The sequence below is a fragment of the Eleginops maclovinus genome, chromosome 6 (genome assembly GCF_036324505.1).
Source record: "Eleginops maclovinus isolate JMC-PN-2008 ecotype Puerto Natales chromosome 6, JC_Emac_rtc_rv5, whole genome shotgun sequence".
NCBI lineage: Eukaryota > Metazoa > Chordata > Actinopteri > Perciformes > Eleginopidae > Eleginops > Eleginops maclovinus.
In genome coordinates, this window is record NC_086354.1 from 16,198,269 (window position 1) to 16,221,141 (window position 22,873).

The window sequence follows — 22,873 nt, forward strand, 5'->3', positions numbered from 1 at the left end:
AGCCCACTTTTTAAATGATCACAAATATAGGACAATTGGAAGCTGGAAACTACATTTTTGAATAATAATGAGTCATAATTTAGAATTTCCTCTCATCTTCGTACCTGTTAAAGAAAAAGTCTCGTTTTTTTCCAAATAGGCTTTATTATAAAAGAAATCCTTGATAAAACAATCGACAATTTCAAATAAGAAACAAACGTATTAACTGTTTCGAGAAGTTGAGGGAAAAGGCCTGAACAACACACCACAACACAAAAATATTGTAAAAGATAAAATATGTGTAAAAAGTGACAAGCTCGAGAAAAGCAAAGCAAGCCTATATCCAGTTTTAACTGACTGATTGTAGAGGCAGAAAGCATGAGGGTTCTTTAGAGCTGTGTGACATATCTTCTGGCAAACTCTGCAAAATCTCGATACAGCATTGTACACGTTTGCAAACATTAGTAAATGACTCTTCTGTGCGAAAAATCTACACATTTGACGCTCACTTCACATTTTAAATTGACCCCAGTGGGGAACAACATGTTTACAACCAAAACAGAGAAAAAAAAGGGACCAAGATGGACGACCTAATCACTGACATCCATGTCCTCTTCATGGTGATCGTCCGCTCCGTTTACTTTGGCCTGCCGCGCGGTGCCGTTACCTTCTACAGACTGAGGAGACAAAGCAGAGTCGTCAGAATCTTTCCTGTCCTCTCGCTCCTTCCCGCTGTCATAGCCTTGTTCTTCCTCATCATAATCCCTGGTGATCTGCGAAAGGAAGCCAATGAATGGGACATTTTAAAGCATAGATAGCCCCAGGTTTACATCAGAGCAGCAAAGCTTGTGGCGAGTAAAAATTCACCTTGCTGACCTTGATATCTCCTTTCTCTCCGTCCGATTTCCTCTCCCGATCTCGTTCTTTGTCTTTACTCTTCTTCTTCTTGCTGGTGGAGCGTTCACGTTCCTCTCGGTTGCGCTCTTTATCACTCTTGCGCTCCCGGTCCCTTTCCTTATCCTTCTTCTTTTCCTTCTTGTGTCTGTGGAGGGAGGAGAGGAAACGTCAGGTTTGTCATAATATGGGCTGGATACAGACACAGTAAGGATATTAAGTAAATGTGGTCTAAATCCTATAAATAATTACACATGGTTGACCTTTAGTTCCGGTTTGGTTAAAACAAGTCTTTCCTGTTATGAAACACAAATATTTCACATCAAAATACCAACCGTCGAGGAGATGGAGTCTTTTTTTTCGGGAGAGATCGGCTCTTGCTGCGACTTTTCCTGCGTCTCCTGTGAAGCAGAACGGGACAAGGCTTGTAAACTTAGATCACTGGTCGCGGTATATTATACGTTTGTTTGTACATTTTCAGTTTCTGCACACAGAATCCTTTTCTGTACTCACCGTTCCTCGCTGCGTGACCTCCTGGTGGTGCTGTAGCTTTTAGGCGGGGTTTTGGATCGTCTTTTCCCTGAATCATCTTTCTTTCTATCCCTGTAGGATACATTTGACGTAAGAGAAAAAAATGTCAGATCAGGTTTGAGTAGATCTTCAAACCATAATATGCCTAATGCTATGTCAAGTATTGTCACAGTAAACCCACCTGGATCTGCTCGGAGAAGGCCTGCTTTGGTCTCTGGAGTCGGTGTGTCTCCTGCGTGGGCTTTTGGAGCGCCGCCTGCTTCTGGAGTTTGACCGCCGCCGGGATTTGCTCCTGGTTCTCCTGCAACCATACATTTAGATCAGTGGACTGTGTTGTGAAATTACAAAAAGATAAGTCATGGTAGTTTCACACACCTGTGTTTTGAACGTGACCTGGATCTCCTCCTCCTGGACCTGGATCTAGAGCGAGAGCGCTTCTTTTTGCTCTCTTTATCTGCAGGATCGAAAAACAAACACACATTCATTAGCAATGTATAAATACAATTCAAGGACTTTTTAGAAAAAGCCCAAAAAACGGGAAATGATGACACGAACAAGGCATTACACAAAAACAATATTATTGATCAACGTGTCCTAAAAGAAAAACATCTGTGCACTCACTTCCTGGTTCAATAGCAGCAGATATGAGCGACTGAGCCTCTCTCACTCTCTTCATGGCCTCTTCGATCTCTTTATTGGATGCGTCAGCCTTCAGGCTCGCACTTAGGTTCAAGCCTGCAGCCAAAGGATTCAGTCTGAAGGAAAGCATATTAATTAGTGGACTCATCATTACTACTCTCATCTTTCATTCGTGATTAAAAACGGCATTTAGGCACAATTTTCAGAAGTTATACTGACTTACTTTGGATCGGTCATGAACTTTAGCAGCTGATCAGCAGCCTGAAGAAGACAACAGGAAGAAGGGTTGGACTTTGACATATACAGTACATATTTAACTTCCAGTCGATGTCCTTCATCAAAGCCGCTCACCTGTGGGTTCATATTGTGTCCCGGGAATCCAAATGCAGCCATCGCATCCATGTTCGGAACACCGAAAGGGTTTCCTCCCATCTGGAGTTAAATCAAATACAAGCATGTTGAGATACTTTGCTACGGCAGGCCTATTGTTTAGATATCTTACAAGTGTCCATCACACAAAACAGATTGCCCACAAATAACAAATTGTGAAAACTGAAATCATTATCAACTAAATACTGAAGACAACATGTCTCTGTGATCGAATTCAGCCGACACTGGAATGGCTGACATACATGTAGAGATAAAGATTAAGAAAAATGTGGAGTGGTCTCTTCATTTTTTCCGGGGCTGTATATAAAAGAAATACAGGAATATAAATAAAAGGGACTTTTGGATAGGATCACACCACTCTATTGCTAACCTGTTTTTAAATTATATATATTTAAACAAAACATTTAGCAAATTCCAATTGTACATGTTAAATCAGGACACACTAGATAATCTAGAATCTTACAGCTGGATTGGACATGGGATTGGGCAGCGGGAGAAGTCCTCCTCCTGGCAGGATTCCTGCAACAGCGTTTGCTGGCGCCAACAGTGACAAAGCTTTAGCCTCATCTGGAATAGATCCTACAGGAAAATAAAAACGGGCATTAGGAGAGAACGACATATTCACACACATCAACTACAGAGAAGACACTTTGGAAAAGACAAACAGAAAAAGTCTTCACACTGCAATTGCTCAAATAAGGTTTCACACAATGGTTACCTTACAGATCAGAGAAGAGTTCCCTATATTCAAAATAATCATTGAAGTGACAGAACTATTGCTGGAATATATCACACTACTCCAATGAACACTGCCAAGAGTATATCACCTGAACGTGTTTTTTAAGTCATGAACCAAAGGTTAGCAAGCACAGCTGCTTCTCCAGTTGGGTGAGCCCTCAATTTTCATTGAGACGTTTACTGAAACAAGCGACTCACGCTGGCGGCTTCGCTACTAAAAGCACACAGAGAAAAATCGAGATACACACAACAGAGAGAATTTTAGGGATTTGGCAAGAACACTATACAAACTATCAGTGTTTACTTACCAAAAACACAAAAGTCACAGCATAAATTAGTATGACCTAATGACAATAGCAGACATAGTGTGGGTAGTGTGTCTGCTGCAAATCATTCATCTAGCATCCTTACCTGCCACTGCATCAATCAACCAATAAGATCAGAGGAGGACTGCTTTGATTTATCTGCGCTACCACAGTCCAATTAAAAAATGTGATATTCTTTATTTGTAAAATGCCACTGATTGTATTTAAAAAATGGCTCAAATCAATACCTCATTGTCATCTCACAGTAAATCCACACCCAAAAATAGTCTTTCACGAAAACACATGACCTAAATACAGACACACAACAATGACAACATGTAAAAAAAAAAATGTAAAAAAAGGAGCACACTGAAGAGAGAAATTGCTGCAGGAGACAAAACTGTTGGATGGTATTTTCAGCAGGGCCTGGTTTACAGGACTGGCTGAGCCAGGAAAAAGAACTGTAAAACACAACAACAAAAGAAGACCACTGTTAAAGAGAATATTTACCAACATAATGTCATGTCGGCTCGGCATCTTAGACAAATTATGATGAGATGAAGTATGACTATTATATAAGATAACCAATCATGGACTAGTGTTCCTTTGTTCCTAAAACAGCTGCTCACATATGGGTGGGTGTGCGCATAGCCAGCTGCCTGAGAACTGTTGTTTCTGCAAAGGTCATTATTATCAGCCATTATTTACTTATAGGCCTTTATCACTATGTCTGCCTTTCATTAATGAATTAACATTGTTAAAAGGATAAGATAGACAATGTAATAATTGTTGGTTAAAGCAAAAAATACTGCTCTCAGTCATGATCCCATTTGGTAACTCTGAAATCTTAAGGTTACACATTTTCTAGTAAAACGTTTACATACAAGATTAAATGTGCTTTTCTTGGGGACTGTTTTCAGTGTTGGATTAATGAACATCTGTTGTGCTATCGAGTATTTACAGCTGCTGTGCAATGCTGGTGGCTTTGAGGTTGAAGAAGATTGACAGCCTCATCTGTTAATGAGCCTTGCTTTAGAAGTGTTGCAAAACAATGCAAAATGAGCACCGTTTCAGGCTATGTCCCCGATATCTGACCTTTACACTCTAAACCAAACCACCTAGAAAAGATTAATTAGACAGAAGGAAAGAGAAGGCAGAGAAAGAATAGAGGACATGAAAAGGCCGGGGTGGGACTTGAATGCTTGCTGGCCTTTGCAAATGTTTACAATCCCCTGTTGGCAGGCAGAGGACCACTTTCAGCCATCCACGAGGGGGCTGCTTTTGCCTTCTTCACTACAAAAATCACACACACACACATACACACACACAAATAACAGAGAGAAGTTTAACAGAGGATAGTCCAATATGGGGGAGAAAATAAAATGCATATGGTTAAGACAACTTCACTGCGGCCGCCACAGCTTGGGAATGTTCAACTCCTAATCTGTAAATGTCTGAAAAGCAGAATTTGGTATACTGTGCTTTCTCAATATAGAGCAAATTATTATTTTAGGCAGAGACATACCGCTTGATATGCATTTACCCAAATAAATAAAGTACAGTTTATCAAAATAATTGCAATGTGATGGTAAAACAGCAATGGGATGTGCGACAGCAGTATACCAAAGATCTGACAAAAGAAGTCTGCTTTAAGGACTTCTTATAGACAATGGGAGGGAATGGCATTACCAGTATCATCCAAATTATCTTTAAAAATCTCATTTAAAAACATACCATTGTTCACATATAAGAAAGATTACACATTTTTTACTTTTAAATGATCAATCAACAAGGACCTCTCATACGTGGAAATAATTAAGTGACAAACCTTCGGCAAACGGGACCACAATCAATGCTCTGTCCACAAACACGGTGTTAGTCAGGTGTTGGGACACGCCAACAGACTCTGGCTCCTGGAACTTCACAAAGCACACCCGCGATGTCACAGGCATCTGAGAGTCACTATGGAGGAAGTCACAAATATAAAATTAGAAGAATAACGTTGCAAACAATCATCTGAACATCTTTTGAGTCCTTTCCTTTGACAATAAATGTCCTTTCACATCAGGATCCCTACAGCTTTTGCTTACTGACTGGTCTCTAGTATAACAATCTGGTACATGCAAAAACGACAATAGAAAAAATATGCCCATGTGTTCAATTGCTTAATGTAAACTTAGTATGACCAGTGGTTTAAAGTTAATAAGTACATTTATCCAAGTAGTTAAGTACAGTTTTGAGGTGTTGTGTACTTTTACTCTGACACTACATTTAATAACTACATTTAGTTACTTTGGAATAATTGGTTGATTTGGATCACTTATTTGAAATATAATCAACACTTAAATAAGACTTTAGTTCCACCTGATGTCAATTCACAAGTTATCCTGCAGTATACCAAGTCATGCACCTTCACCAGCTTCGATAACCTTTTAATGCAATGGTAATTATAATCAAGACACATAATATATTATTCTGAAATGGGCCAATCTGTATAATGAATATTTTTACTTGAGTTATATTTTGAAGCCAATACTCTTCTTCTTCTACTTGACTTTGATTGCAGGACTTTTATTTGTAACATATTATTCTTCCCTACACTTTAAAATGTAATACATTTACTTAAGTCCAAGATCTGAGTACTTCTTCCACCTGATTAAATCCACTGACACTTTAATGAACTAGTATGGATGGAGACACCTGGCAGTATAAAAAGTTAGCAATGTTTTTCACATCCTTTAACAGTTGCAAAATTCATACGATACATGAATGCATCACTAGTTACACTCCAGTGATATAATACAGTATATATTATTGCTAAAATGGCCACTACAACAATGGGTACTATATTTGGTACTTGAGTATGTATTGCTGCTATTACATTTGCACTTTTTATTAAGTAACATGTTGAATGCAGGACTTGTACTTGTAAAAGGGTATTCCTACACGCTGGTACTTCTACTTCAGATCCGAGTGACTTTTCCACCTCCGAGTATAACCAACTAAAACTCATTTTCAAAATCTCTTCAAATGTCTTCACAATGGTACAGAAAGATATTTGTGTGACTGTTCCATAATCAACAAGTAAAATTAGGATGGACCGAATTGTAATCAGTTGTTACCGTTATTGGGTGTGCGGTTAGCATGTTAGGCCTAGTTACGGTTCAGGCTCACACAAAGCCAACGTGTTCAAAAACCATGCATTCTTTCCGTGATTCCATTATAAATACAGTAAAGCAGCCGACAGTGAACTCACTCTGGAGGAAACAGCTTCAGTTCTTCGATGGTTCCCAGGAAACCGAACAGTGTTCTCATCTGCTCCGATGTGGTGCTAGGCGACACATTGGTCACCTGGACCACCTTCGTAGTGTAATTCATTGTTTTTCGACAAAGAACGTTTGAAAAACAGCACTGCAGTTAACTAATACAACTAAATAAAAGTCACTGTTATCCGCTGGTTGTTAAAACAGCGTATTTTTAGGTAATTTGCGGGCTAGGTGTTAGCTAGCAGTTACGTCAACACACTAACATATCGGCGCCATATTGTATTTTGGGAAAAGACTGCGCATGCGTATAGTTGAACTCCTTTTCTGTAAAAACAATGTTGATACATTCACAAAAACATGAATGGCAGTAGTTGAAAGTAACTAAGTACATTAGCACAAGTGCTGTACTCAATTACAATTTGTAGGTACTTGTACTTCGCTTGAGTATTTTAACCTTATGCTACTTTATACTTTTACTTTACTTCATTTTGGAGGCAGTTTTTCACTTTTTACTCCGCTACATGTATGGTTACTAGCTACTTTGCAGATATGGATTTATAATACAGTATATAAATCAACTTATTAATCATTACCTATTATTATAGGTTAGGCTACCGAGCAGTATACAGAGCAATCTAAATAATCCCCACCTTTACCAAGTGAAACATTGAGATTGAGATTAATAATTATAATACAAAAATGTAGTCTTTTTAAAATCTTATGTAGACCATACTGGAAAATAGATATTAAACTTTTTGTACTTGAAAGATATTTTGATGCCAAAACTTGCAGGACCTTTATTTGTAACAGAGTATTTTTACACTGTGGTATTGCTACTTAAGTAAAAGATCTGAGTACTTCTTACACCTCTGATGATTGCTTATTAGGTTTTTCAATTAACTACCGCTTATTGAACAGTCTTATATTAGTCTTGCACACCAAAGCACGCCAGAAAGATACTAACTCAAAGACTGTATATGTGTACAATCTTGGAAATGTCTTGATCTTCACACAACCAACAGAGGTCTCCCTTTCCTTTAACTGATGACATACACTCAGGAACAGTAAGTTTGTTGGGAATAAAGCATCTGTGTTTTTGCTATGGTTGTATCTTCTTGTATAATTTATTTTCTAAAAACCTCTAGGTATATGAATGAGTAAATGTTTTAACCAGACACAATGTCATGGATTATCTTTATTATATCTTTGTGGGCTACATTTTCCTCTTCAAACATTAACTAAAGTTATTATTTTTGGGGTAAATATTTGTTGTTGATTTACACATTTAAAACGTAACGCATAAAAATAATAACTCTTCCTGATTTGGATATATTGCGTTGTATACAAAATAATAATAATAATAATAATAATAATAATAATAATAATAATAAGCATTCAAGCATAATTGAAATAATCCTCAAAAGTTAATAATGAACTAATAATGGATTTAAGGTGAAAATGTGAAAAAGTAGAAATAGGGTCACATAAAGGACAGTATGTACACATTCCTCACATTGCAATTAGTTTAAGTCCTGTATTTTAGCCTCACACTCCTCAAAGTTAATACTTGATCTTGGAAATTGCAGATCAATTTATGACGTTTTTCTAGGGATTGCAATTGGGTTATTTTTGCCTCAAGCAAAGCTAGAATTGCGAAATGAAATTCTGCCTTTGTATTTCAAATCACATGCCTAATGTTGAGAGCACAGAATACTTTAGATTAACCTCTTATTTGCTCACTAACTCTTTGTGGAGCTTTCAACCCCATCACACAGTTTTCAACAGAGGATGGTGTTTGTTAGGTTTGTCCTTGTGATGGATCTGTAGATCAGCAGCTGTCATGATGATCAATTTCGTACAAACCTTTATTTATTGATAATATAATTGAAAGTTTAAACAACTGAGACTTAACCTCGACCACTTCTACTGGACATAGTCAATAACTGACACTTTTTTCTTGATAAATACATCATAATGTATTATTGCTAAATAAGGTCCTTCCACACATGATGGCTATGGGGGCAACATCACAACCCCGGCTTCTGACAATCTGCTTCTGGTGAAACTCTTTCTACTAATGGTGTTTTTTCCCAGGAGTAACAATGCAGCGTTTGTCCTCTGGCCATAGCAGGCATAATCCCTTCACCTGGATTATAGTTGAACTGAGACAAGCAAGTCATGGCATTTTGAGATCTGACCAAAGAACACAAAGGCCACATCGCATCCTATTAGCATTGTGTTTCCCAGTTATATTGTACGAGGTGGCCTAATAATAGATGTTGAGATTTACTGTTATTGTTGTTTTACAATAAATCCTCTTCTAGAAACTATTCATTTATCCAACATATCGAGGTGGTACTTGGTTTTTGGCCAATTTACTCATGATCCAAATTTTACACGGTTTAAGTCGCTTTGGATAAAAGCATCAGCTAAATAAAAGCAATGTGATGAAATGTTTCTATAAATGTACTTCACACATTCTGAACAACTGACTTTAAAATCTACATTTCTGTTTACTTGCTCCATGATGTTTGTAGGCCTACTTCACAATGCATCAAAAGCCTTATTTAAAATATACTGCACTTTCTATGTCTCAGCACAGCCATATGTTAAAAGCACAACAATTGTAGAAAAAAATCACATGTACAATTGCAACACATTTGCAAGTTCTTTGCAATCAATATTCTCTGTTATAAATCCGGTTTCAGTGGGGTGACCATTGAGCCATGCAGAGGATATTGGCACAAAGGGATTCTTGTTCATGGTGCAACATGATTGGCCAGTGGGAAGGTTTACAGCGCAGATTTTCGGTGACTCTGAGGGGGACAAGACGAATAAATACCACAAACCTGCTGGGAAAACAGGATCGTTGAGTTCAGGAGTGACCTTCATTCTGCTTTGTGTGGTTCCACAAAAAGAGGGAGTCATGGTCAGCCGGTGAGTTTCTGAATAATTATTGCAACTTTAAATGTCATCTTAAATCATAATGTAATATGTTTGAAGCTTCATCAGTTCAGCTTTTAGTTGAAAAGTGCTATTTCCTGAGTGGCAAATGTTGGTAATGTTTATTTAGCTATTCTATGTACAATTCATTTACTTGATCCTGCAATTTTTACACAGTGACATTAATGTCTGCAGTCAATTAAGCTCTTTCATGATTTAAAAGTTCATGTTGAACTGCATGACCAGTCAGAAATATAACTTTCTATGCATTCAAACAGCAGACTCACACATTAAATGAGTTGGAAATGTTATTACTTTTAGTTTCTTTCTGCAATGTTGGTTGATGCCTTCAATGTTTGATGACAGATTTGAACACCCAGCTGGTGGCTACAAAAAGATTTTTGAGACATGCGAGGAGCTATCTGAGCCTCTTCCAGCAACAGTCACAGGTTTGTTTGTGTCTTTACGACAGGAATAGACTGCGGGCAAGTTATTGTTTGACATTCAAATACTGATGCACATGTTATTTCATCTTAAAGTAGAGAAAGTAGTCTCTTAAAGCATTTTCACATCTCTATACATTTAAAAACAATCTCTGATTTGTGTTATTTTTGCTGGTATTACAGGTAGGATTCCTCCATTTCTGAAGGGAAGTCTTCTCCGTTTGGGACCTGGGCTTTTTGAGGTTGGAGATGAACCTTTCTACCACCTCTTCGATGGCCAGGCTCTCATGCACAAATTTGACTTCAATAACGGTCAGGTCACCTACTTCCGAAAGTAAGACCTTCAGGAAAATACTTCAGAGAATTAATTCATTTAATTGAATGCCATGTCACTAAATAAACCCACAGAAACTTGAGCATATGTGCGCATCATGTCTTTATTTGAAATGCTGTTTTGTTTTTTCTCCATTTAGGTTTATCAGAACAGATGCCTATGTGAGAGCCATCACAGAGAAACGTGTGGTGATCACTGAGTTCGGCACCTTTGCATATCCTGATCCCTGCAAAAACATCTTCTCCAGGTGGGTTGCATATAACACCAAGGAAGTCATAACCTGGATACTAGATGGGTGTTCAAATCTGTCATATTGATGCTAAATTTGTTTGTTTTATATTTGCCAGAGTAATAGTTGTGTAGGATCTCCTTCACCATTACCTTTTTTTTCTTCAGATTTTTCTCTTACTTCAAGGGTGTTGAGGTGACAGACAACTGCCTGGTGAATGTTTACCCTATTGGTGAGGATTACTATGCTGTAACAGAAACCAACTACCTCACTAAAGTAGACACTGATTCCTTGGAGACGCTGAAGAAGGTATACAAATACAAACATATCCTATAATATGAGATGTAAAGATACTTCCAAACCATAAAACCCCTCGTCATATTAACATACTGTCAAATTATTTTCTTTGTAGGTTGATATGTGCAACTATGTCAACATTAATGGAGTGACAGCCCACCCTCACATTGAGCATGATGGCACAGTGTATAACATTGGAAACTGCATGGGAAAAGGGGCAACGTTGGCCTACAACATAGTCATGACTCCTCCCACACAGAAAGGTTTGGATCAGTATTGGCGTCTTCAAACATAACAGCAGCGGTTAACTTCAGTGCCCTCTGCTTAAACTTAGTTTGTGTAAGGCTACTGAACGGCAATTCATGTTTAAACAAATAGATAATTTCTCTCTTAGGTAAGTCCCTGCAAGCTTGCTCAACTAAAATGTAACTAAAGTTGCCATATTTGTCCTTAGATAAGTCTGATCCCATTGCGAAGTCCAAGGTGGTGGTGCAGATCCCAAGCGCCGAGAGGTTCAAGCCTTCCTACGTGCACAGGTGCGTCAAACTCAGGTTTCTTTCAATAATGCATTTTTTTTCCAAAACATCAGTCAGTCAGTGTTGTCGCAAAAAGTCTCAATTTTGATATTATCTCCTTAACAATTTCAGCTTTGGCATGTCAGAGAACTACTTTGTCTTTGTGGAGACCCCGGTTAAAATCAACCTGCTGAAATTCCTGAGCGCTTGGAGCATCCGAGGGTCTAACTACATGGACTGTTTCGAGTCCAACGAGACCCAAGGAGTAAGCACTTGCAGTAGTTTTAACCCTTGCTATGAACATTGCCCCTTCCTCGACAATCTAATGATGTATAATCTAATGTGTGCTTTATATAGACCCTGTTTCACATTGCCACGAAAAGCCCGGGAGAGTACATTGACCACAAGTTCAAAGGGGCCCCCATTGGCATGTTTCATCACATCAACACCTATGAGGACCAGGGCTTTATTGTTGTTGACCTCTGTGGATGGAAAGGGTAAATGTTGTTTTATGTCATCCTTCCTGTACCTCCACAGCTGATTAGTTTAATACATACCAATTGCTGTTCATTGTTGTTTTTATTCGTGCAGTTTTGAGTTTGTTTACAACTATCTCTGGTTGGCCAACCTGAGAGCCAACTGGGAAGAGGTGAAGAAGGCAGCCATGATGGCGCCCCAGCCGGAGGTCCGCAGATATGTTATTCCCCTGGACATCCACAAGGTAAGTTACCATTTTAGCTCTTCTGAAGAAAATCTATGTTCATGTTATTTGACAGATGTGGGAACAACTCAATGGCAAGTCACTAGTAAGTTTCAAATCTTTGCACTCAAGTCCCAAGTCAATCCAAAAGTCCCAAACCTTGAGTCCTAAACCAGTATTAATGTGCTCTTTACTAAATGTAATGGCATTTTTGACCCACATGTTTTTCATACTTTTTTGTTGACCACTGAAAAGTTTGAGTCATTTATGGTTCCTGCAACTTCATTGGATGCCTTCAGATTGATTCAAACAAAGGTATCTGGGGAATAAAAAGGACTTCCTGGGAATCAATAGTGTTAATGTTACAGGAAATGAAGAGAAAATAATTGATCTATGGCCCACTTTTTAAATAAAACACTTTTAGATCTTTGGACTGGCCTAACATTAGGCATCACATATGTGACCCACGGCTGACCAGAGTCCAAGTTATTTGACTTTCATCAACACATGTGATTTGTTGTAAACTCATTGTGGACCTGATGTAGGAGGAGCAGGGGAAGAACCTTGTCAGCCTGCCATACACCACGGCCACAGCCACTATGCATGCTGATGGGACCATCTGGCTGGAGCCAGAGGTGCTGTTCTCTGGGCCTCGCCAAGGTGCACACAAGTCCATCAAATGTACCTAATTATTCACATTGGACAAAATAATTGAATGAATTGAAATGAATTAACTATTTAATGTTGTTTTTTGTAGCCTTTGAGTTCCCTCAGATCAACTATGGGAAGTACGCGGGAAAGAATTACACATACGCCTACGCACTGGGTCTCAACCACTTCATTCCAGACAGGGTATGTCAGCAGTGCCTTCAATTGGAAATAATTTAGAGTTTGTAAAACAAGCTTGTTCATTACCTGATTTTGTTGTTTATAGATCTGCAAGTTAAATGTGAAGACCAAGGAGACATGGGTATGGCAGGAACCCGACTCCTACCCCTCAGAGCCCCTGTTTGTTCAGAACCCTGATGGGGTGGATGAGGATGATGGTACGTCAATGTAAAAATATTGAATCCTCGACTCACTCTGATGGAGACTGTTCTTTGATAATGTGGTGCCGTGTTCTCAGGTGTGCTGCTGACCATCGTGGTGGCTCCTGGAGCCCAGAGACCAGGGTACCTCCTGATCCTCAACGCCAAGGATCTGTCTGAGATCGCCAGGGCGGAGGTGGAGTGCACCATGCCCGTCACCTTTCACGGGATGTACAAACCATAATGCTGATTCGATCTACAGTAGTCAGCCATTACAGCGTTATCAACTGCCTCCCAGTGTTATAAGAGAATAAATAATGACTTAACGCTGATGTGGGTTGTTAAATAAAAAATAGTTTGTGAAATGACATGTCTTTTTAATTCTAGTTGCTGGATATACTAGAATGTCAAAACCTGAATTGTCAGTATTGGTTTAATAAAACATATGTGGATTTGTTCACATGCTGTTTCACATGAATATTTATGGAAGAAATACATTTGGTGTGATCAAAACATGTTGTTTAATATTATTCTGTAATGTAACAGGTAGCCCTGTGGCAAAGAGAGAATTCAAATTAGATTCAGCCCTCTGAAAGAGTGGATATTATAATTGGAACATGATACTTAATTCCTGCCAACTCCTGAGCTGCTGACCTTGTACTGCATCATAAAATACAATCTGTAGGTTAAAACAACTTCATTAACATTAAAGAGGAATGTTGTTTTGAACAAGCAACAATGTTCTTGATATATCCTACATCAATTAACACTTGAGTTCTAAAAATCCTTTACACATCCATCTGGATTGTTGCTCAAAGCTGTCTGAATCTGACGCAGGTCTTGCAACAACGCAAATAAAGCTGATTAAGAGTGTCGCTGTTTAGACTTAAGAAAGGACCAGTTGCAATCCATTGTTCTTTTTAAATGCACAACACATTTTTGTATGTTGTAATTTCACACCCACATTTCATGAATTCATGTACATGAACAAAGCAGGTTTGGTTAAATGTATTGTGTGGAATTTCAGTAGGATCAGTTTTTCAAATAACAATTCCACTCTAGTGTTAATTAGTCAAATTCTAAACACCTAACACTCACATGTCGCCCCAAAGCTGATGCAAGCTCAGCAAACAAAGCATCAAGCATTGCTACTATGGCTTGGGTTAAATAGCTAACCCTGATTATGTCTGACACATTTTACAATCCACTGCCAGATTTTAGGATTACATCAATTAAGGGCTTAAAGTAATATTTTGCAATCTCTCATGTTGGTACAATCTGCACATTTGGATTAAGTCCACTTTGCCTGGCTTCGTGTTCGTAATATAAACAAAACGTGTTTTTCTCTCTTTATTTTTATTTTTTTAACATGATGGCCTTTTAGCCTTCCAAAAAAAAAGAAAAACAAGATTACAGGAAATATTAATTTTCAGAATAAACTTAAAATGAAAAACACAGCAAAGGAAAAGCTAAATGGAAAACTTGATACATCAGTTGTAACTATCACACCTTAAAAGAAGTGTCTCACACACTGAAATTCATTTGGGACAGAGGCTTGCACAGTCAGGCTTACAGCAGTGTTAAAGTGAAATACTTACTAACCGTGATGCAAAGTGGATTCCACACAAACATAACAAAAAGATAAAACACAAGTAACATAAAAAAAGGACAACAAACAATGCCACAAACCAAAAAGAAATGATTGTTACTACTGCTACAGTAATTGGAAATAAACATGTAATAAAACAAAAATAAATGATGTTAAATGACTTGACTGTTTACTCAAAATAAATCAAATTAAGCCCATTTCTTTCTTAAAGGGACAGTACGACATGATGGGAAATATGCTTTATCGATCTCTTGCCAGGAGATGAGCACACTGACACCTCTCACGTAAACCAGCTATGAATCTAGACTGGGGAGGGATTTAGCTTAGCTTAGCATAAAGACTGGAAGAGGTCAATAACCACCTGACTTCTGTCCAAAGTTAAAGAGATGGCCTACCAGCACCTAAATAGTTAATCACCATGTTAGGACTTGTTTGTTAGATCTATAGTTGAATAGTTTGAGGAAGTTGAATGCTTTTATATTTGTCAAACTCCTCCCAAAACCACTATTACCGAGTTTCGTAGGCGCTGTTAGGTGTGTTTTTGACTTTCGAAGCCATGCCTGCAGTTTCACCCTGCGTAGTCTTTATGCTAGGCTAATCCCCTCCTTGTCCCAGCTGATTACTTAACACACAAAATCTCCTACTCTTTAACTCTTGATGTTAAACTGGATATGCATATTTCCCAAAATGTCAAACTTTTTTAAACTGGAGAAAGCCTCTGTCCCTTCACTTAAGACACAAAAACACACAAGAATCAAAAGTCAAGCAGAACAAAGCGGAGGATCACACTACCAAATCACAGATTTCATGAAATACATTTTCAGGTTTACTTCAATGTGATAAGTGACTACTGACAGCTTTGAAAAACCTTTACAGTTATATAACTTTTGCATCTCAGGAAACAAAGGAATGAAGTATCGATAGTGCAAGGTTATAAGATACATATATTAATATATTGTTTAGATACTGTCCTATAAGTAAAGTGCAAATCTCTGGATCAGATGAAAAGTGTGTGCAAGCATTTCTAATTTTTGACTGACTGATCCACCTGCCCATGCACAAATGAGCCCTTTACATTGGCTGCCAGCATCTTTACACACCGCCTGGGGAAACATTCACAATACACAACAACATTTTCCCTTACACAACAAATCTTCTTTAAAGTTCAGCCACTTGGAGTAGACAAAAAACATTTAGCCCAGATCTGCTGAAGGTGAGCATTGTGTACTTATAAACTTTGGGTGATTTTTATTAAGGGTGTGCATAATTATGTTGTACGCCTGACAAACTGGAGAGTGATTTCTTTTCATGTCACACCAACAGTGTAAACTTCAGCCATGTTTTCCCATACCTGAAGTGTAGGGCCATTTTAATGCAAGACCATGTTCAGGAGAGCGATCAATATTGTGAGGAAGTGTTACTGTTGCCACGGAAAACATAATATTTTCCCAAACAGATTTCTAGCAACATCTTGTAGCATGTTGTTCAAAAATCTGTTTTCAATTGTAATGTCTACTAACGGAGAATGAAGGTGAACCCTGAACATACGGGGAGATAGCACTGAGTCCGGCTCAAGTGCAGAGTCATCAAACCGCAGACACACACGCACGCGCGCGCACACACGCACACACACACACACACACACACACACACACACACACAAGGTGCTTACTGTCAGCATGGCAGACACACACAGACACACAGTTGTGTAACTGATGTTTAAGACCAGCTTATTTTTTTAGACCTGGGGGAATGGAAGGCCAACATTAGGTGAGTAATTTTTGATATTTCAAAGTGCAAAAAAACAGCCAAGACATTTTTGTATAGCTCGTCTCACTCTATAAAAGGGCAGTTGTTGGGTTTAGGTGTGTGTGTTTGGGCCTGAAGGGGCCGTGTTTGATCTTGGTTTGGGACTGGAGACGTGGGGGAAAAAAATCAGGCGGTCTCATAGGTGGAGAGCAGGGCAGCATCCACGGGCTCCATGCAGGAGGGGCAGGTGAAGGATCTCATCAGCCAGTCGTCTATACAGTCCATGTGGTAGATGTGCATACACGGCAGGAACCGGATGGGGTCCCCGTATACAAAGTCCAGCATACAGATTACGCATCTGAAAAAACACAGGGAATAAAATAGCTTTAATGCACAACAGTGTGAAGTTGATATTGATCCAGAGATTACAAATGATCCTACTTGGATTACATTTATATATGTATATACCTTAACTGCCTCCTTGTAGCATGCATTGAATTAATTGTATAGCCTATAAAATACTACAACTATAATCACTACCATTTATGTTTTATCTTAAGATATAGGATTTAGGAATATATAACAGAAGAGAAAACTGCTACTGCTTGAGATCCGTTCTTTACCTCGATTGCTCATTGACTCTGGAAACATTGTAATCTTCTGAATTTAAAATATAATGAAACTGAAAAATAATAATGAGATTAACTGGCCAGTCCAAAATCACAAATGTGCTTGAGATTTGCTTAGATATGAAATATACAACCCCCATACTTTAGTCTCAGCTCTAATAGTGTGAAAACTCCCTCTATGAAAACCTCACAAAAATACAAAAGGCTTATTACTCTCTGATCTTTTTCTCCGAGCCGTCTTGCCCTCCGTCATAAACACCCTTAGGGAGGTGCTGGATGAGGCCGATGCGCTGAGCTATGCGGATCTGCTCCTCCTCTGTCAGCTGGGTGGCCAGACGGGCCTGGCTGGGCGTGGGATGGTACATGGGCATGTGAGCCTGCTCCTGGTTACAGGCAAAAGAAAGCACAAAAAAACCCCATCAACCCATCATCCTGCATCAGCTCACTGTGTGCATGCAGAGCTGATATGTGAGGCTATATGCAGGGACACACCTGCAAATAAAGCAGCTGTCTAGTGTTTACATTCTTGGCAGGCCGATACGATGATAAGTGTTTGTTTACTCAGGTGTTTACCGACTATAATGGATTCCAGGTGGAAAAAAGGCCACAGACCTGAAACATAGTTACACGACTATATTTACAATCATTTACTGCTACACACAAACATGTAGGCTAACTATTAACGTTATTATTGAATCTATGTGTTTTAATTGTGCCCCGAACTTTCATTTTCTTAACTTGATACCCTTTAAGTTGAGTGTTAGCAGTGGTTCACCTGGTACGGCGGAGGTGGCTCCAGGTCCGGGTCTGTCCCGTCACCGAAGCTCGCTCTGTCTGACTGGGATTCATGAAGCAGAGAAATGTCGTCTGATGTCGGAGACTTGAGACAGTTGCCCATATCTTCGTGTCTCCAGTCCTGTCCCGACGTTAAAAAAGATCTGTGTTGTGTTGCTAAAGTTGCTCTCGGTGGCTAATAGTAGTTTTGTCTAATATTCCAGAAAACATTTAATTCCAGGTCAACTAAACACTGATAAATATACTACGTGCATGAGTATAACCCTCCTATATGAACGTTACATGTAAAAGCGAACTAGTCAATCTTCATGTTTACACGGACCTTCACCTAAAAAAACAAAACAAAGAACTACCGTGCTAACGACAGCTAGCCTAGCTAGCTACTTTTTAGCTAGCCAGCTGGACGACTTCCTCGACAAGTATCGCTCATAGCCTTGTAAGAATAACGCTTCCTAAAAAATATCTACCTCAACCATATATGTGGTTGTAACGCTAAAAGGCATGAGTGTTGGACTGTAGCGACATTTCCGACTTTTAATTTCGTGAGTAACATTAAACAGTTTGCTTCCTTGCTAGCTCTTTCTTCAGCCGAGGACATGTATCAGTCCGTTGTATATGACGTAAGGGTGTGATTCTGAGCAGTGATTGGATGCTTTTCGTTTACGCAGATATACGAAGGAGCCTAGTCCCGCCCCTTTTAATTATGAAAATCCATCTCATATTTTTGTTTTACGTTCATAAAAATAAAATAAAAACCCTATGTTGTTTTTTGTATTCTTAATGAAACCCTAAAACATGTGAAACCAATTTAATATTTTAACTTAAGTCACAGTAGTACTATTTATTTCTCTTCACACATTCACTTCCCCTACTGGTTATTCTACATTTCTACATTTTTTAAGGTATAAATGCTTTTGCAAAACAAGTGTACAAAAAAATGGCTACATTTGGGTAATTAATTAAAAGTCTGGATTTTAGTACATATTCTTTTTGGAAAAATCAATTTGCTGTGATACAGTAAAGTGCTGCAAAAATAAAGATACAAGGCTGGTTTTAAATCTATTTGTGTATTTTAACCAACAAGAGACCATTTGAAGGCTTTTGATGGTTTTGCAGGCTTTATATAAAATACAAAAAAATAATACAAAAAAATAATTAATTACATCCAATAACAGTGGCGACTTGGACACCTTTATTTGTATATACAACTATTGTACACATAAAAACCCACAAAGTATTTGCATTCCAGGAACTTATAATACATTTGCCCATGTTTTTGGTTACGTGAGTTTCACAGATTGCGCCTTTTTCAGGCAAAAAAACAAAAACACAAACCTTAGTGAACATTTCAAAAGATTCCTTTACCTTAAAAGCTCATCAACTGATAGTTTATTGTTATTTTTCTTCTATTAATGTTACAAACAGCATCATTTCTCTGTACATTATTAGAAAGTAAGAGCATAAGTTTATTTTGTGAAGCAAATGTGGCATGGTGTGTGTATGGTGTTTCTACAGTCATCGTCTGCAATGGTTCATACAATATTCACAAGGAAAAAACGATGAGAAAAGATGAATGATCATTTTCTTTTTCATATCAGATGCCAAAAGTATTAAATAAATAAATCAATGTAGGGAAAGTCTCTTTTAAAGGGTGTAAACCTGTTAAAAACTGTTTTTAAAGGTCATTTTTAAATGTTTGAGTTTTTTCAGAGGCATGGTTTAACATAAACACAGGGTGAAATTACAAATAAGCATCTTTTATATTTTATTCTACTAACTGTATTCATATCTCACAACTTATTCAATACCAAAAAGTAAAATGAAGAGGGGAATCAGGCAGCTTTTCCCAATGCACATTCATTCATACTGTAAAAAAATCCAGCATTATTGAGTGTTACTTATTAGTGTCCACATTGTCTGGTAAAATATCAGATCTTCTCTTGGTCATGGCTTGTTGTATTGAACTGGTCTTATAAATGGCAATGGTTTAATGATCACAATTTATGTACAAGTGATTATTTATAAGAAAATGTAGTTACATATTCACACACCCCACAGTTAAATACTCTTAAGAGCAACACTGAATCATTTAGAAACATCTTCAGAAATGAAAATACCTATCATCAACACAAATGATTTAATTTGATCCATTCACTATTTTTCTGCATCATTTCTATATTTTTAGATGTATTATTACTCTCTATCATCAAGTAGTCAGGAAATATACCATATTTATTGTCAGTGTTCTGGGTGAATTGGAAACTACAGTTTCAGGAAGTATTGTTCTTTTTTGTTTTGGGTTCACAGCCTCGAGGCTCTGTTGCAAAAAGGGTCCCTTTAACCTTCACTCTGTCTGCAGTCTCCCAACTCCCCTTCCTCCCTCATGCTGTGCCTGCCGTCCCTAGCACCTGTCGTCCTCCTCCGTGTCGCTCAGAGGATCACAGCCTGCAACAGAGGTTGTTTGTGCCAACCGCTTTCGAAAGTGTCCGTTGGGGACCTGCCAGCCAGTCCGCAAGCGGGGGCGGGCCGAGCTGACCGTGTTTGAGCGTCCCAGGCTGCAGGCCATGGCAGCCTCGAAGGTCAACGTCTCCATGGGGCCGGAGGGGTCCGGGCTGTGCTCGCCCTCCTGGGAAGCCAGGAACGGCTCAGAGGGGTAGCGTCGAAGTGGGGACGGGTCTTGTTCTTCTTCATCCCGCCTGTTGTCTACGACCCTTTCTTGGGTATCCCGGTTGGCTTTGCCCCGCCTCTTGGTCCCTGGGCTGCCCCGCCTCTTGGTCCCTGGGCTGCCCCGCCTCTTAGTCGCTGGGCTGCCCCGCCTCTTAGTCGCTGGGCTGCCCCGCCTCCTGGTCCCTGGACTGCCCTGCTCATCCCTGTCCTCACCGACAGCGGGGTGCAGCGGGGAGTAGGAGATGTGCGGGCGAGAGCTCTTTGATACGGGCCGTCGGCCGCTGGGGGTGCTGGACTCTGAGGTGGAGGGCACCGGACTATCCGAGCTGTTGCCCTGGAGAGGAGAATAATACAAAATGGAATAAACAATGACTTAATGGATAGTCTGCAGGACATTTGATGACTTAAACATGTTGAAGTTCAAAGGGGCATTTGATTGCTATATTTGTCACCTCTGGAGAGGATAGATCTCCAGAGAAGCTAATTACAAGATTGCAAAATTTATCATTTTTTTAGCACACAGGCCAGTTGTCATAAACTGAGAAAAAACTGTTCACAGTTATACTTTAAGGTTGAGAAAATTCATACATCACTTATAGCTATTGAACTCAGGTTGACCTTCATGGCTCTGCTGACAAATTTGAAAAAAGGAGGTGTACCCGGACTTTAGTGAATCCAAGCTTTGAATCTCCTCAAATGTCATATTATATAATACCTCTGTAAATTAGTTATTCCTTTTTTTCCCTTAATGCTCACTTGCTTTATAAAACACCAAAATGTTTTGGATTAGGTGTAAAACCCAGCAATTTAGTCATTAATTTATAATTTTATTGACATCAGTCCCTGACTCAGATAGTTCTGATTCACCTGTTTATCTTTGGGGTGTGCTCTCTCTCCACTAGAGGACCGTGATGGCTGCAATCTTCTTTCCTCAGAGTTACCACGAGACGCATCTGACAGGAGGTGACAGCGCTCCTTAGACCGGCCACGCTCCCTCTCTGACCGAGAAACTACAATACATAACAGAGCTGGTTAAAGTGGTTGACATCGGTTCTGCATTTGATCTCTCCTGCATGTTTCACCAGTACTTCATGTTAGCAAACCATGGGAGAAAAAACACTTCATGCTGATTGCATACAGGTGTTCAGGACTAACCAGCAGCTTTGTAGCTCTTGTGTCGTGGTCGATAAAGTCTGGCAGGACTTTGCTCTTCCTCCCAAAGACCGTTCACCCGCTGATCGGCGACAGTGGAGACTGAACGCTTCATGGAGCCACCTGCAACCTCTGTCTGTTTGTTTGTAAAAACAAGCAAAAATAAAAGGTACGTATACAAAGAAAAAATGCTTTAATTACATTCAGATGATTTAATACACAAACAAGCGGACCATTGCATCACATTTAAAAATAAAACATGCTTGAATCACAGCATAAATACAGTGCACACAATAGACTAGAAGGTTTCTTTTTCTCAATACAGGAGATGAGCAAGCTCATGGTAAAGATCAAACCCAGTAACAATTCTTTGAGTCTTTATCAGACTCCCAAAGTAGCAAAAAACAAGCCCAGACTCTAGTGGTTTTCTGACTCTTGGCATAATAAAGAACAAAACACTTTGGCATTAGAGCCCATGCAGCCACTGACGTCCTCAAGATCCAGCAGTGAGGCCATTTCATGGAAGATGTTTGTACCTGCCACTCTACAGCCAGACGAGGCATGGAAGAGGCCCGCACACACAGACCCCTCCCTATGGAAAGTGGGGCTTCAATCCCCCTACTGCACTCGCCCACCTAAGTGAGTATAGAAACAAGAGAGGAGGGCAAGGAGAGACACCAATGAGGCCCGTCTCTGCTGGGGCTGCCTTTAAATATGGAGGGCCAGTTCAAGTGATAGGGGGGCAGGCAAGCCATTTCATCACTGAGGGTCATCTATCATATCGCCATCCAATCAGAAGCCATTCCAGCCAAGAACAGACAGATTAACTAGCAACAGGAAAAGTGACTTCAAGGAGCAAAAGAAACAGTGGAGAAGACGAGCGAGGAAAGACAATCAACAAAACAGTTCACAGGGAAAGATGGAGTCCATATTCCAGGTTGGAAGTACATTCAGTCATGCACGTTCAGGTCTTCATAGCTACACAAAAAAAGCCAGATAACATCTGTCTCAAGAGGGAAAACGCATTCCTCTGCCAGAACA

General features: G+C 39.3%; 4 protein-coding genes across 9 annotated transcripts in view; 1 reads left to right on the forward strand and 3 right to left on the reverse strand.

Annotated features, from left to right (window-relative positions):
- Nucleotides 1-112: 112 nt before the first annotated feature.
- LOC134866365 (serine/arginine-rich splicing factor 11-like) lies at nucleotides 113-7,020 on the reverse strand. Of its 4 annotated transcripts, none has more exons than XM_063886489.1 (12): nucleotides 6,733-7,020; nucleotides 5,305-5,438; nucleotides 2,897-3,012; nucleotides 2,395-2,475; nucleotides 2,267-2,304; nucleotides 2,026-2,159; nucleotides 1,780-1,858; nucleotides 1,586-1,705; nucleotides 1,387-1,476; nucleotides 1,209-1,274; nucleotides 856-1,021; nucleotides 113-656 (listed from the first exon to the last, which is right to left on the reverse strand). In XM_063886489.1, exons 1-12 carry the CDS (start codon nucleotides 6,852-6,854, stop codon nucleotides 570-572), a joined length of 1,233 nt encoding a protein of 410 aa, XP_063742559.1. In that variant the 5' UTR covers nucleotides 6,855-7,020; the 3' UTR covers nucleotides 113-569. The 4 variants fall into 4 exon arrangements, with proteins under 4 accessions (XP_063742559.1, XP_063742557.1, XP_063742558.1 ...); XM_063886487.1 differs by having other exon boundaries at nucleotides 113-752; XM_063886488.1 differs by having other exon boundaries at nucleotides 847-1,021.
- A 2,542-nt stretch (nucleotides 7,021-9,562) lies between these two features.
- Nucleotides 9,563-13,691, forward strand: rpe65a (retinoid isomerohydrolase RPE65 a). The gene is made up of 14 exons (XM_063886484.1): nucleotides 9,563-9,679; nucleotides 10,052-10,134; nucleotides 10,312-10,462; nucleotides 10,602-10,709; nucleotides 10,859-11,000; nucleotides 11,104-11,251; nucleotides 11,443-11,524; nucleotides 11,636-11,768; nucleotides 11,861-12,000; nucleotides 12,095-12,224; nucleotides 12,749-12,863; nucleotides 12,961-13,055; nucleotides 13,138-13,249; nucleotides 13,330-13,691. Exons 1-14 carry the CDS (start codon nucleotides 9,669-9,671, stop codon nucleotides 13,473-13,475), a joined length of 1,596 nt encoding a protein of 531 aa, XP_063742554.1. The 5' UTR covers nucleotides 9,563-9,668; the 3' UTR covers nucleotides 13,476-13,691.
- Nucleotides 13,692-14,568: 877 nt separating this feature from the next.
- LOC134866366 (RING finger protein 11) lies at nucleotides 14,569-18,637 on the reverse strand. The gene is made up of 3 exons (XM_063886490.1): nucleotides 17,994-18,637; nucleotides 17,432-17,601; nucleotides 14,569-16,947 (listed from the first exon to the last, which is right to left on the reverse strand). Exons 1-3 carry the CDS (start codon nucleotides 18,114-18,116, stop codon nucleotides 16,776-16,778), a joined length of 465 nt encoding a protein of 154 aa, XP_063742560.1. The 5' UTR covers nucleotides 18,117-18,637; the 3' UTR covers nucleotides 14,569-16,775.
- A 545-nt stretch (nucleotides 18,638-19,182) lies between these two features.
- LOC134866063 (voltage-dependent R-type calcium channel subunit alpha-1E-like) overlaps nucleotides 19,183-22,873 on the reverse strand; it is a 37,953-nt gene continuing 34,262 nt past the window's right edge. For 2 of the 3 annotated variants that reach the window (XM_063885972.1, XM_063885971.1), the window contains exons 42-45: nucleotides 22,369-22,467; nucleotides 21,836-21,968; nucleotides 21,548-21,690; nucleotides 19,183-21,014 (exon numbers count right to left, since the gene is read on the reverse strand). In XM_063885972.1, coding sequence (XP_063742042.1) covers nucleotides 20,415-21,014; nucleotides 21,548-21,690; nucleotides 21,836-21,968; nucleotides 22,369-22,467 — 975 coding nt within the window. In that variant the 3' untranslated portion in view covers nucleotides 19,183-20,414. The remainder of the gene's footprint in view (nucleotides 21,015-21,547; nucleotides 21,691-21,835; nucleotides 21,969-22,368; nucleotides 22,468-22,873) is intronic. The other variant, XM_063885973.1, reaches the window with a different exon arrangement.

Bases quoted from the DNA above. Each gene is read 5' to 3' on its own strand.
- LOC134866365 (XM_063886485.1), bottom strand. From the start codon at position 6,854: ATGAATTACACTACGAAGGTGGTCCAGGTGACCAATGTGTCGCCTAGC. The intron at 3,013-5,304 runs GTTTGTCACTTA...ATTTTCCTGTAG, and splicing joins TGTGGTCCCGTTTGCCGAAG to GATCTATTCCAGATGAGGCT. The intron at 1,706-1,779 runs GTGTGTGAAACT...GTATGGTTGCAG, and splicing joins AGGTCACGTTCAAAACACAG to GAGAACCAGGAGCAAATCCC.
- LOC134866366 (XM_063886490.1), bottom strand. From the start codon at position 18,116: ATGGGCAACTGTCTCAAGTCTCCGACATCAGACGACATTTCTCTGCTT. The intron at 17,602-17,993 runs GTGAACCACTGC...GCCTGTAACCAG, and splicing joins AGCCACCTCCGCCGTACCAG to GAGCAGGCTCACATGCCCAT. The intron at 16,948-17,431 runs GTAATAAGCCTT...GTGTTTTTTCAG, and splicing joins TCGGAGAAAAAGATCAGAGA to ATGCGTAATCTGTATGCTGG.
- rpe65a (XM_063886484.1), top strand. The intron at 10,710-10,858 runs GTGGGTTGCATA...TTTTTTCTTCAG, and splicing joins TGCAAAAACATCTTCTCCAG to ATTTTTCTCTTACTTCAAGG. The intron at 11,769-11,860 runs GTAAGCACTTGC...TGCTTTATATAG, and splicing joins AGTCCAACGAGACCCAAGGA to ACCCTGTTTCACATTGCCAC.